Source organism: Dendropsophus ebraccatus, chromosome 9 (assembly GCF_027789765.1).
Source record: "Dendropsophus ebraccatus isolate aDenEbr1 chromosome 9, aDenEbr1.pat, whole genome shotgun sequence".
Lineage (NCBI taxonomy): Eukaryota > Metazoa > Chordata > Amphibia > Anura > Hylidae > Dendropsophus > Dendropsophus ebraccatus.
Window position 1 is genome coordinate 14,159,189 of NC_091462.1, and position 14,539 is coordinate 14,173,727.

The 14,539-nt window shown below is 42.9% G+C and overlaps 1 protein-coding gene across 7 annotated transcripts in view; it reads right to left on the minus strand.

The window, feature by feature from the left end:
• ZRANB3 (zinc finger RANBP2-type containing 3) overlaps positions 1 to 14,539 on the minus strand; it is a 190,267-nt gene that overhangs the window by 136,930 nt on the left and 38,798 nt on the right. For 6 of the 7 annotated variants that reach the window (XM_069982610.1, XM_069982611.1, XM_069982614.1 and 3 more), the window contains one exon: positions 8,561 to 8,579. In XM_069982610.1, the coding sequence (XP_069838711.1) occupies positions 8,561 to 8,579 (19 nt within the window). Of the gene's footprint in view, positions 1 to 8,488; positions 8,580 to 14,539 lie in introns of those variants that run through there. The other variant, XM_069982616.1, reaches the window with a different exon arrangement.

Below are 14,539 nucleotides of genomic sequence, written 5' to 3' on the forward strand. Positions count from 1 at the left end.
CTGGTGCCCAAAGGAGCAGCTCATTCTGGCACAGGTAAAGAGTGGTACAGGACATGTAGTATCACACTGTACTGTAGAGGGCGCTACTAGATGGCCTACCAGTGCATTAATAAAATGGTGACTTTCATTGGTCGATCATCTAGTTCAGGGGGCCTCAACTGGCGGACCGCGGTCCGAACCCCGACCGCGTAGGCCAGCTGTCCGGACCCCTGCTGCTAGCTGCACATTGCACAGTAACTTTGAGCGTTCGTAACAAGAGCTCATAGATACCGTAGAGCCGCACTGGCAGAAAGGGAGCCATTGGCTCCCTCCGTGTCAGTCACTTTTGTGGCCGCAGCGGTCACAAGAGGTCGCTCTCTGCCCCTGCTTCACCCGAGCGCCAATTCCAGGACAAGGAGAGAGCGGCCTCTAGTGACTGCTGCAGTTTTTTTAGGCTATATGGTAGGGGGAGAGTGCACAGGGGGGGCTATATGGGAGGGGGAGAGTGCACAGGGGGGGCTATATGGGAGGGGGAGAGTGCACAGGGGGGCTATATGGGAGGGGAAGAGTGCACAGGGGGGCTATATGGGAGGGGGAGAGTGCACAGGGGGGCTATATGGGAGAGGGAGAGTGCACAGGGGGGGCTATATGGGAGAGGGAGAGCACACAGAGAAGCTAAATGGGAGGGGGAGAGCACACAGGGGGTCTGTATGGGGGTCTATATACTACTGGGGGAGAGTGCACTGGGGGGCTATATACTCCTGGGGGAGAGCGCACAGGGCTATATACTACTAGGGGAGCAACACAGGGCTATATACTACTGGGTGAGAGTGCACAGGGGGGCTATATACTACTGGGGGGGCTATATACTACAGGGGGAGCGCACAGGGGGGGCTATATACTACTGGGGGAGAGTGCACAGGGGGGCTATATACTACTGGGGGGGGCTATATACTACAGGGGGAGCGCACAGGGGGGGCTATATACTACTGGGGGAGAGTGCACAGGGGGGCTATATAATACTGGGGGAGAGTGCACAGGGGGGCCTATATACTACAGGGGGAGCACACAGGGGGGCTATATACTACAGGGGAAGAGCACAGGGGGGCCATATACTACAGGGGAAGAGCGCACAAAGGGGCTATATACTACTGGGGGAGAGTGCACAGGGGGCTATATACTACTGGGGGAGAGTGCGCCGGGGGCTATATACTACTGTGGAGGAGTGCACAGGGGGCTATATACTACTGGGGGAGAGTGCACAGGGGGCTATATACTACTGGGGGGGAGTGCACAGGGGGCTATATACTACTGGGGGGGAGTGCACAGGGGGCTATATACTACTAGGGGAGAGTGCACAGGGGGCTATATACTACTGGGGGAGAGCACAGGGGGGCTATATACTACAGGGGGAGCAACAGGGGGCTATATACTACTGGAGGCAGTCACCCCATTTGTACCTAATTTCAAAGGGCCGGTTAGAGAGAAAAATGCCAGTTTTTCTGCTAATAAGCATCAATTCTGTATGCAAATAGTTCAACAACATTTGTGAAAAGTAACAAAACACGTTTCTTACTGATGTTCAGCTCGGACCTTCACCTGACAATAGACCCCAGTAAGTGGACCTTCACTAAAAGTTGTTGAGTACCCCTGTTCTAGTTATTCACATGTGCCGCCGGTCCAGACTGTCTGTAGCATTGTATGTCGAATCTGGTCTCAAATTACGATGGTCCAGAAAGGACCATTGCATGCTGAAAATATTGGGGGAGTTTTATCAAACATGGTGTAAAGTGAAACTGTCTCAGTTGCCCCCGGCAACCACTCAGATTCCACCTTTCATTCCTCACAGACTCTTTGGAAAATGAAGGCCCTGTTCCCACTGAGCAAAACTGGCGGAATTGTCCGCCTCGGAATGCCGTTAGCCTCCTGCTCATAATAGGAGTCTATGGGAGGCGCGCGCTCCTGCCCTGTCCGCGCTGAAGAATGAACATGTTGAAAGGTGGAATCTGATTGGTTGCTAGGGGCAACTGAGCCAGTTTCACTTTGGACCATGTTTGATAAATCTCCCCAATTGTGTCCTGAGGCCATTGTAAGTTGAGGGATCACTGTATATGAAAGGTACAGTGTGTCTCTTTGACCTAATAACTAACATTGTCTGCAGTTTAATCCTTTTTTGCAGATCAGTTTTACCCAGTTTATAATTGATTCTGACATGTATTTTCTTTTCCCTTTTGCATTACTATATTTATCAGTGTTGAGCCTCATCTGACACTTTTCAGCTCGGGTCTTGGCTGTATCCAGATCTATCTATCTATATATATATCTATATATATCTATATATATATATCTATATATATCTATATATATATATATATATATATCCCGTTATCACATTATTTACACAGTTTTGTAACATCTACAACATTGATATTTTACTGTGCAATCCTGCCAATAATAAATATATATAGAGAACAGGGCCCGGATACAGCCCCCTGAGATACCCCATTAGAGACAGTGAGCCAATCCAAGAATCTACCATTAATAGCCACAATGACAAGTACAATAGTTATGGTAAAAGTTGTACTTCAGCAGATTTGCATTTAACAAGCGTTCTATCATAAAAAAATAAAAAATAAAATAAAAAATGTAAAATAAACATTAATTTACATGATTTCTACAACTCATCAAGTAAAAAAAAAAAAACAAGCACATTAAAAAGTTCTGTAAAAAAAAAAATGACTGATAGTGCTGGGAATAGAAATAACAAGGGGGAACGGGGGAGAAAAATTATAATTCAAGCCACTTGTTTGGCGGCACATTACATTCTCCGTTTATAGGCTAGGAGCCCGCTGTAAGGTTGGAGGGTACCGGTGAAAGAGTCATTAGGGGATCTTGAGAAGACAAAGATTGGTCCGGGGAGCGGGTAGGTGTTCAGGCTTTTGCTATGTCAATGCATGGAGAGACATAGGGTTAACAACTGAGCTTCCTTTGAAAACCTCAGTAAGGCTAGCATCACGCATACCGGATCCACAGCGGATTTCAGATCCTGGTATAGTGAAGGTCTATGGGGTCACATACCTGCAGCGGAATTTTCATTCCGCTGCAGATATGTGAGCCGGCCCCTTTAACCCGCCGCATACATTACCTGCTCCGCACCGCGGCTGTGTGAGGCTCCCCTCGCCTCCCATCAGCCAATCAGTGCACGGCAGCACTGATTGGCTGATCGGGAGCCTCACACAGCCGCGGCGCCGAGCAGTTAATGTATGCTGCGGGCGGCGGGTTAAAGGGGCAGGCTCACATATCCACAGCGGAATTTTCTCCATAGACCTTCAATAAACCAGGATCCGCAACGAATTTTGCTGTAAACTCACAGCCTGGAATCCGCTGCGGATCCAGTACGTGTGAACATACCCTAAAGGGGAACTATCAGCAAGTTAGACGAAACTAACCCTATACATGTCCCTGTCGCACAGGAGACGCCGAGGAGGAAGGTATGTCTCTTACCTTCTTCTTCGGCGCCGTTCTGGTGCAGTTAGTAGTTTGCTCCACAGTCCGGTAAGACCATTTGGAGCACTGGGGCACTGTTAAATACACTGCCTTCCCCCACAGCACCGATCCAACCCACTCCTGGCCAGCCCACTCCACTCATTATCCTTAGAAAGAGGTGGACTGGCAATATGGGGGCGGGCAGTGCTCCTAATGGTGTCCCAGTGCTCCTAGCAGTCTTATTGGGCCGTGGAGTAAACAACTGCACCGGAAATTAGACATACCTTCCTCCTTGGCGTCTCCTGTGCAATAGGGACATATCAGCAGGTTAAATTCGTCTAACCTGCTGATAGTTCCCCTTTAAACTGCTTAAAAAGGTGAGTGATTGAGAAGAGACTTGTTTACCATTGATGTTAATTATTCATGACACCATGAAACTAGTGGGGCAACCAATAACGTTAATAACACCATCCCTACTTAGCACCTAACCGAATGACTCTGTGTCACGTGATGAATCGGGCTCCTAAGCTAAGTCTGTGGAGCCCAACTACTTCACTGACACAGAGCGAAAAGAGGATTGAGCAGTTCTTAAAACTTAGACCCAGACCGATCAAAACTTTTGACAAGACATTTGAAACAACAATGACACTTTAAGGGGTTATCCAGGATTTGAAAAAGAAAAAGATTTCCTCGCAAAAAAGCGCCACCTTTGTCCCAGGTTGTGTGTGGTATTGCAATTTGACGCAATTTACTTAAACTGATTTGCAAAACCCCAAACCCAACAGGAGAGGTGCTGCATGTGGAGTAAAGGGGCCATGTTTTTCTATGCCTGGACAACCCCTTTAATATTACGCCTAGTGGTGAGAATGTAAAGTGCAAAACATTTAAAAAAAATTATAATAATAATCTGAACAGTGTTTAAAGGGACTGTTATGGAAGCACAAGACGGCAATATATATCCTGATTACGAGGTGCAGGCAAAATCACGCACATATGTGATGTCCAATAGCTGCATGACGTCCAAAATTTTGCACCCTCTACCTTCAAGATTCTCCCCCCACCCAACGTGGAATCGCCAGAAGTGAGCACTGGTCACTGGAAAGATTCAACAGCCTTCATTTAAAGAAGCAGTGCAGTTTTTTTTTTTTAAATACTTCCTCCACCTGCAGGCTTAACAATGATGATCGGTGTCCCGCAGCACGGCCCTGTGGTGTCACTCAGATCCTGCTGGCTCCCACGTCATCTCTTCTACTCCAGCCCTGGAGGCCGGAAGTCAGGGGCTCCAATTCATCTCTATGAGGCACGGTCACAGAAATGCATTGGAGACCCTGACATCTGGCCTTCAATAGACCTGTGTGATATCCCACCAATGGTGTTGCTAGATTTAACACCCCTCGCAAAAGCCTGTAACTCAAGGTCAAGTGGCGATGAAGTCATGTCTACATTTTGCCACTAGGTGTCGCTAGTATGTATACTTGCATCTTTATCAGTGGGATCCAGGAAACGCTGTAAGACCGGATTGAAACCGCGTCACGGGACACCGTGCCAGCGTGCGGCAGGGGGGAAGAATTATATTTAAAAAAAAAAAAAAAAGAACTGGACTGCTACTTTAAAGATTATGTCACTTTTGCTATACACTATAAATCACTGCATTCGAGGACTTATCTACTAAATTCTTATAACAATAAGGAAAAAGAAAAAAAATTGCATTTTTCTCCATTTTTTTTCTTAATTGCTGATAGTCCCATCCATCAAGGAACAAAGGGAACTTGTACGTCACTTATCTGGTGTCCGTTCCTGAGAAGTTTTATTGTAAGTGCCGAGCCGTCACGTTCCTCCTCTGCTCGTGGGAGAGATGGATATTTACTGATATCATCGCTGCAAAACCAATTCACACTGTACAAATTGCACAATTACAGCCACAATTACGGCACATTTCTTGTAGTAAAAGGCCCTTCATTGTAAATTGCAGGACGGTTATTTTCTTCAATTAAAAGAAGAAAAAAACTTGGGATTTTTGCCATCATTTCACAGATGCCCGAAAATGAGAAAATAACTGTGTCACCCGCTGCAATGGCGGATGATGTCGTAAAGCTTATTTATACTGTGTGAGCGCCAATTTACTGCCGCAACAAGCTGGATATTGTAGATTATAGACATCTCAGACCAGACATATGGCGGCAGGATAGCCACTGATTCTTCCACGGGTGTAAATGGTATACAAGTAGTCATTTCCCAATATACTGTCAGCAGCAGACACCACTTTGTAAGCTATGTGCAGTCACAAAACCATGTATCAGGATTAGGGGGCCTTTAAATGGGCCCCTTAATTTCCATCTATTAAAAAATCTCAAGTCTTCCAGTACTTATCAGCTGCTGTATGCTCTGCAGGAAGTGGTGTATTCTTTACAGTCCGGACAGTACCTGACATGGACAGCGGTGGCACTGTGTCAGACTAGAAAGAATACACCACTTCCTGGATATTTTTAAATAGAAGTAATTTACAAATCTCTGGCACTTGTCAAGGAAAAAGAATTTTTGTGAATTACCCCTTTAATAAAAAAACAAACAAAAAAACAATCCCAGCAACTCTCTGCCACTGGTCATAAAGCACACAAGGTCCTGATGCTACAACACACAATGCTAGACGTGAATGGCCTAAATAGGGTAGGGTGACTATGGGTCCTGCCACAGCTGTGACCCCTACAAGTAAGCCATAAATGTAAGCCACTATCATGGTGTCTATCTCCTGTACTCTGAACTCCGGGGATATCGCGTCTCTACCCTTCTCTGTAGTATAGGAGGTAAGCTATCACAAGACTTCTGACTCCACTGCTCTCTGCCTCACTGTGTCATGAGGGAGCGTGTTTCACATGCTGGGCAGTTGCTGCAGAATAAGCGACCGATAAGGCAGATCTAGGTTTGTATGATAAGTACAGCCCAGCTTAGAGCGGCATGCAGACAGCTAGAAATAAAGGCAATGGCTCAGATTTCTCAATTTATCAAAACCAAGTGATAAATCTGGGCCGGTGTGCGAGAGCAGGGAGGGAGTGTGTTTCACATGCTGGGCAGCACCTAATACAGTCAGCAACTAAACTGCAGAGCATTTTCCCATCGACACATCAGCGTTTTGAGTATAGTACTATCTTGAGTGACTCTGTACCCACAATCTGCCCACCCTAAACCGCTTGTACTTTGGATAGCTGCTTTAAATCCAAGATCTGTCCTGCGGTCCGTTCGGCAGGTGATGCAGTTTTTGTCCTAAAAAACAACTTTTAAACCTGCAGCCCTGTGCCAAACTAGTGTGGCCTAGAATGACTATGCATTAGGCTGGACCAGCCTCTCCGTCCCTCCTCCCCGCCCTCTTCATCATTAGGAATGCTCCAGGCAGATTTTCTCCTATTCATCAGCTGTGTGTACACGGCACATGGGCTGGATCGTTAAGGCACCTGTGCAGTGTTCACTGCAGAGGAATAGGAAAAATCCTGCCAATGGCATTCCTAATGATGAGGAGGGTGGGGAGGAGGGACGGAGGGATGGTGCAAGGTTAGGGCACACACAATCTAGGCCAAGGCAGTTTGGCATGGAACTGCAAGTTTAAAAGTTGTTTTTTAGGACAATAACTGCATCATCTGCCGAACGAACCCCAGAACAGATCTTGGATTAAAAGCAGCTATCTGAAGGTACAAGTGGTTTGGGGAGGACAGATTGTGGGTACAGAGTCACTTAAACACCTTGTACTAGTGGGACCATAATAAAACTAGGCTATATCTGGCTATGTACTGCACAGCTCCTATGAATTCAATATTATTTGGGGACAAAAAAACTAAAATGACTTGGAAAAAGGCAAAAAAAAGCCACAATGAGCCTGCAGGCCACAGGGAGAGGATATCTATTATGCCAACATCTCAAGGACTAACTTCTAGTAATCTCAGCTGTATTATAACACAAGTGCAATACTGATCGCCTCATACAAGAAACATTTTCTCCTGATCCTCGGCGATCAGCACCTGCAATCCAACAATCCTGCTGCTGCTGCTAGAACATAATGAAAGCATTTAGGTGGCAGGATAGCAGAGCCCACGCAGCAGAAAAATTGTCATTATTCTAAATTAACTTCTAATTAAATTTATATAATATGTCAAAAAGATTAAAAATATATATATTTGCATCGTATTGCTTAAAGGGGTAAGGGAGATAGATGTACTGCAGATATCTCTTCCAATTGCTTCTAAAATATCAGTCAAGAAGTGATGAGGAAAATAAGGAAGATGCAGAAAAACACCAGAGACGCCAGAAGAGGAGATCAGGTTCTCCTCCTCCCCATGACACTACTGACATCACCTATAGGAGATTCCCACACCCTGCATCACAGACCACAGCATTGCACAGCCTCCAGAGCTGCAGTCACTATTCTGCTGGTGGGGTCACTGTGTACATACATTACATTACTGATCCTGAGTTACATCCTGTATTATACTCCAGAGCTGAACTCACTATTCTGATGGTGAGATCACTGTGTACATACATTACTGATCCTGAGTTACATCCTGTATTATACCAGAGCTGCACTCACTATTCTGCTGGTGGGGTCACTGTGTACATAGATTACATTACTGATCCTGTACTGATCCGGAGTTACATCCTGTATTATACCCCAGAGCTGCACTCACTATTCTGCTGGTGGGGTCATTGTGTACATACATTGTGTTACATAATTATTTATTTATATATATATATATATATATATATATATATATATATATATATATATATATATATATATATACACACACACACGCGCATATATATATATGTATATATATATATATATATATATATATATATATATATATGTATATATATATATATATATATATATATATAATCTATCATTAAATTTAGCCCAGCAAAGCAAATAAAGTTAAAATAACACCAAAAAAAAAATGTAAAAGAAAATAAAAATGTAAAAAAATTTTCAATTAGAAGTACAACCAGGAACAATCGATAGAGAGAAGCCGACCTTCATTAACATGCACAGAACTATTATCCAGTTCTCGGTATAGGAGAAAGAAAGGAGCGGTGAATTACTTGCCTCATCCGCAATCATACACCTACGGAGGAAGAGAGACAAAAATTATATGTTAATACAAACCACGCTCCGCCACCTATTCCCACATGAAAAACAATATGGTAATTAGCGGATCGGCTGCGACACGTGTTACACGCCGGCTGCCGGATCTATACATAAATACAGCAAATGAGGTCCTCAGTGCAAACCAATGGAGCCAATTTGTGCAATTACTGGACTTGATTTCACTTAATGGAACTTGTTTAAAGACGAAGTGAAGAAAGACGGAAGAGTCCGCAGCCTGGAAGAGAGGTAACACACAGCCATGTCCTCCGCCTGAGGCCTCACTCATATGGAGGGCTGCACTTCTACTGACTGCTGAGAGGTTAGACGTTCTGATTATTGGGGCCCTAGGAAGACCACCGAAATCTAACTAATACCTGGGCCCCAGCACCATGTTTCTCATTGGCTTAAAGGGGTACCCTAGAGACAAAGTCTTCAAATCATCTGGTGTCAGAAAGTTATACAGATTTGTAAGGTACTTCTATTTAAAAAGCTCCAGTCTTCCAGTTCTTATCAGCTGCTGTATGTCCTGCAGGAAATGGTGTATTGTTTCCAGTCTGATGCAGTTCTCCCAGCAGCAAATCCCCATAGCAAACCTCTCCTGCTCTGGACAATTCCTAAAATGGACAGAGGTGGCAGCAGAGAGCACTGTGTCAGACTGGAAAGAATACACCACTTCCTGCAGGACATACTGCAGCTGATAAGTACTGGAAGACTGGAGATTTTTAAATTAAAGTTCAAATTTACGTAACTTTGTGACACCAGATAATTTGGGGGGGGGGGGTGTTCTCCAAATTACCCCTTTAAAGGTCAACTTTTAGGGATATTCCTGCCTCCTCATTTCTGCATTGTTTTGGGGGTTGTTTATTGCACAATCTTTCTCAGCACGTGGATAAGGTGTTTTTAAAGGGGTTATCAGGCTAGGTAAAATACATGTGTAATCCCACCGCCTCCAATTTGTTACAAACTTCTTTCAGTCTCCCTCCCCCAGTTCTGAGCTGCTGCTTTCTGCTAAAGACACAAAACTGTCCTCGAGCTGTTCTCTCAGTCTTCCCCTCAAAACAGCTCATGTAAACACATGCAAACAGCCTCCCTGTCCGGCTGTATCTGCACTCTGTAATGCAGGGAGAGTTAATTTGAGGTCAAGTTGCTGGTGACCTTACAGTGATTGACCCTCCAGGCTTCACAGAGTGCAAAGAAAAGCGGCCAGGGACATAGTTTACATAAAACAGTCTTGGAACAGAGGGGGAGGAGGGAGATCAGAGCGAAGATGGCGCTAACAGCTCACACACAGTTTTCTGTGTCTTCAGCAGAAAGCAGCAGCTCAGAACTGGATGAAGAAGACTGAAAAGATTATAATTATGAAATGGACTCTTAGTCTCTAGGAAGAAGGATGATTCAACATGTATTTTACCTAACCAGATGACCCCTTTAATCTCATCCACATGACTAGCGTGCTCAATACATTTATCAGAGCGTCATCATCTGCACGGCTCTCTGTGTCACACGACCAGAAAAAGCAATGTATGCTCTTATTCACTGACAGCAAGCAAAGATGTTGAAAAAGCATTAAAAAAAAAACTGATACACAAAGTATATTAGGAAACTGCACAATTTTTCATAACTCGCTGTATATTTATTTGTGGATACCAAAAAGCGAAACACAGAATGCTGAAAAATCACGAGGCTTTTGATGCATTGCAGTAACTGCCATTATGACCTGAGAGCTGTCCGGGCATGATGGGAACTGATGTTTTGCAATAGCTAGAAAACTATCATGAAAAGATTGGAGTTGTAGTTTTGCACCAACTAAAAAAGGTATCAGGGCATGATTGGAGTTTACCAAATTTAAAAGGAATGGTTCACCAAAAAAAAAAAAAAAGTTTTGAAATCAACTGGTGCCAGAAAAACCCAAAGATTCGTAATTTACTTCAATTAGAAAATCTCCAGTCTTCCAGTACTTATCGGCTGCTGTATGTCCTGCAGGAATTGTTGTTTTTAGTCTGACACAGTGCTCTCTGCTGCCACCTCTGTCCATGTCAGGAACTGTCCAGAGCAGCAGCAAATCCCCATAGAAAACCTCTCCTGCTCTCCTGACTGGAAATAACATCACTTCCTGCAGGACATCCAGCAGCTGATAAGTACTGGAAGAGCTGAGATTTTGTTTAATAGAAGTAAACTACAAATCTCTGGCACCAGTTAATTTAAAAGATTTTTTTTTGTGAACTACCCCTTTAAATGCTCAGTACTGCTCGCTTTGTTGTATTCTGTGGTCTGCCACTTGTCTAGTAAGTTTGCATCCCATGATGCCCTATTCTTTCCTCGATAACCCCATGTGGGGACAGTCTGCAACCCCCCTTGGCTCCTGAAATACTCTGCACTGCTGTGATGTTCGACCATCAGACGCTTTATATGTAAAATTGCATTGAACATGAAGCTCGGCGCCCGTTGTTCAGACCCGCGCCTCATACACGGCCACGGATTCTGCACAAAAATAACTAAAACCTCCTTCGCAACTGTGGTAAAGTCCATAAATAATGCATGGACGATGTGGGGATCTGCAAGTGCTGCTATTGTATTATTTGCATGAGTAAAGGCGCCTGGGGGATACACTAAAATGACCCTTTCCCAGAAATAAAGCAAATGGGAAGAAGTATACCGCCCCCTCAGCTGCCAGAGGCAGTGACAACCATTAGCATTAATAGTATTGAATGAGAAATCCTGGAATACACGGGATACACATGGTCGCCACAAAGCAGACACCCGAGAGGAGACGGGGACAGGGCCTTATCCATCAGTCACATTCCAGGGCTGCGTGTGATACAGGACACCGGGCTGGACGTCTACAACATCATTCCTCCCATTACCGGCTGTTACGTCTCTTAGGAAATAAATAGCATCTAAATCCGTCCGAAAGGAACACATGACACAGTGACTATTCACATGACAGTCAATAGTGAACACTATAATTACCATCCTATACATATAAATCTTCTATAGGATGCTGAGGGTTATGGTTCTGCCAACACTGGAGGGTCGTAGTGCAGTAAGGTCTCAGGATGCAGGAAGGATTCCATATCATGTCTGTCCTGGGAAGATCTCTGGCATTGTCAGCTCCTGCTGAGTAATACACTTTATATGGGAAGCAAAGATGAGCGGCAACTGCTCTAAGCACATGTCTGAGGAACAGGAGCCAGAACTCATGCCTATCCAGCCGAAGACTCCATAGTAGCATACCTTACCTACACACACTTACTATAATATGGGTACAAGCCACTGTGCACAAAACTACTATAATACTGCACCTATATACAGGAATATAACTACTACAGTACTGCTCCTATATACAAGAATATAACTACTATAATACTGCTCCTATATACAAGAATATAACTACTATAATACTGCTCCTATATACAAGAATATAACTACTATAATACTGCTCCTATATACAAGAATATAACTACTATAATACTGCTCTTATATACAAGAATATAACTACTATAATACTGCCCCTATATACAGGAATATAACTACTATAATACTGCTTCTATATACAGGAATATAACTACTATAATACTGCTTCTATATACAGGAATATAACTACTATAATACTGCTCCTATATACAGAAATATAACTACTATAATACTGCTCCTATATACAAGAATATAACTACTATAATACTGCTCCTATATACAAGAATATAACTACTATAATACTGCTCTTATATACAAGAATATAACTACTATAATACTGCCCCTATATACAGGAATATAACTACTATAATACTGCTTCTATATACAGGAATATAACTACTATAATACTGCCCCCTATATACAGGAATATAACTACTATAATACTGCCCCCTATATACAGGAATATAACTACTATAATACTGCTCCTATATACAAGAATATAACTACTATAATACTGCTCCTATATACAAGAATATAACTACTATAATACTGCCCCTATATACAAGAATATAACTACTATAATACTGCCCCTATATACAAGAATATAACTACTATAATACTGCTCCTATGTACAGGAATATAACTACTATAATACTGCTCCTATATACAAGAATATAACTACTATAATACTGCTCCTATATAGAGGAATATACCTACTATACTACTGCTCCTATATACAGGAATATAACTACTATAATACTGCTCCTATATACAAGAATATAACTACTATAATACTGCCCCCTATATACAGGAATATAACTACTATAATACTGCCCCCTATATACAGGAATATAACTACTATAATACTGCTCCTATATACAAGAATATAACTACTATAATACTGCCCCTATATACAAGAATATAACTACTATAATACTGCCCCTATATACAAGAATATAACTACTATAATACTGCTCCTATGTACAGGAATATAACTACTATAATACTACCTCCTATATACAGGAATATAACTACTATAATACTGCTCCTATATACAAGGATATAACTACTATAATACTGCTCCCTATATACAGGAATATAACTACTATAATACTGCCCCCTATATACAGGGATATAACTACTATAATACTGCTCCTGTATACAAGAATATAACTACTATACTACTGCTCCTATATACAGGAATATAACTACTATAATACCGCTCCTATATACAGGAATATAACTACTATAATAATGCTCCTATATACAGGAATATAACTACTATAATACTGCTCCTATATACAGGAATATAACTACTATAATACCGCTCCTATATACAGGAATATAACTACTATAATAATGCTCCTATATACAGGAATATAACTACTATAATACTGCTCCTATATACAAGAATATAACTACTATAATACTGCTCCTATATACAAGAATATAACTACTATAATACTACCTCCTATATACAGGAATATAACTACTATAATACTACCTCCTATATACAAGAATATAACTACTATAATACTGCTCCCTATATACAGGAATATAACTACTATAATACTGCCCCCTATATACAGGAATATAACTACTATAATACTGCTCCTATATACAGGAATATAACTACTATATTACTACTCCTATATACAGGAATGTGGTGGTGGTGGTGGGCCAGATGGCATAAGCTTTGCTAATCCAAATGTTGGGTTTGCATCAACTACTCACTGAGGGTTGGCGTGTTTTGACATTAGCATTTTCAATAAAGGTTTAAGCGGAAGTGTTTTTACACTATAAGGCAGGGCTCCAGACTAAAAAGTTTACCTAGGAGCCATTGGCTCCTAACCTGAAAAATTTAGGCGCCAAATAGAATATTTGGTCGCCAACATTTTAAACCATGTAAAATTAATGTTATGTTACATGGGACTTACTGTGTGCAGAGGCCGCGGCAGCCTCCTCCTCCTTTAGATTCTTTCTTTTCTTAGTTTGAAAACGTTCAACATGGAAACTTGCAACTTGACAACCATATCCAGTCTGACTCAGTACTTCAGCTTCACTTGGCTAGCCTTTTAATGAGGCTTACTCTTCTGAACTTGAACTTAAAGGGAACCTGTTGACCCCCGTGCCAGGGTGACAGGCTCCCAACCCCCCGTTAGAACCCCCTATACTCACCTCATCCCGCCGGGTCCCGCTTCTGAAGATGGTCGGGTCACGGATATCTCAGCCGCTGCAGCCCGGCGCGCACACTGAGAGATGAGTCCAACGCTCAGAGAATGACAGGAGAGTCCAGCGCTCCGTCATTCTCTATGAGCGTTGGACTCCTCTCTCAGTGTGTGCGCCGGGCTGCAGCGGCTGAGATCTCCGTGACCCGACCATCTTCAGAAGCGGGACCCGGCGGGATGAGGTGAGTATAGGGGGTTCTAACGGGGGGTTGGGAGCCTGTCACCCCGTCACCGGGGGTGACAGGTTCCCTTTAAAAGCTTGCAACAGTCTATACATACTGAGCTAGACTTATGA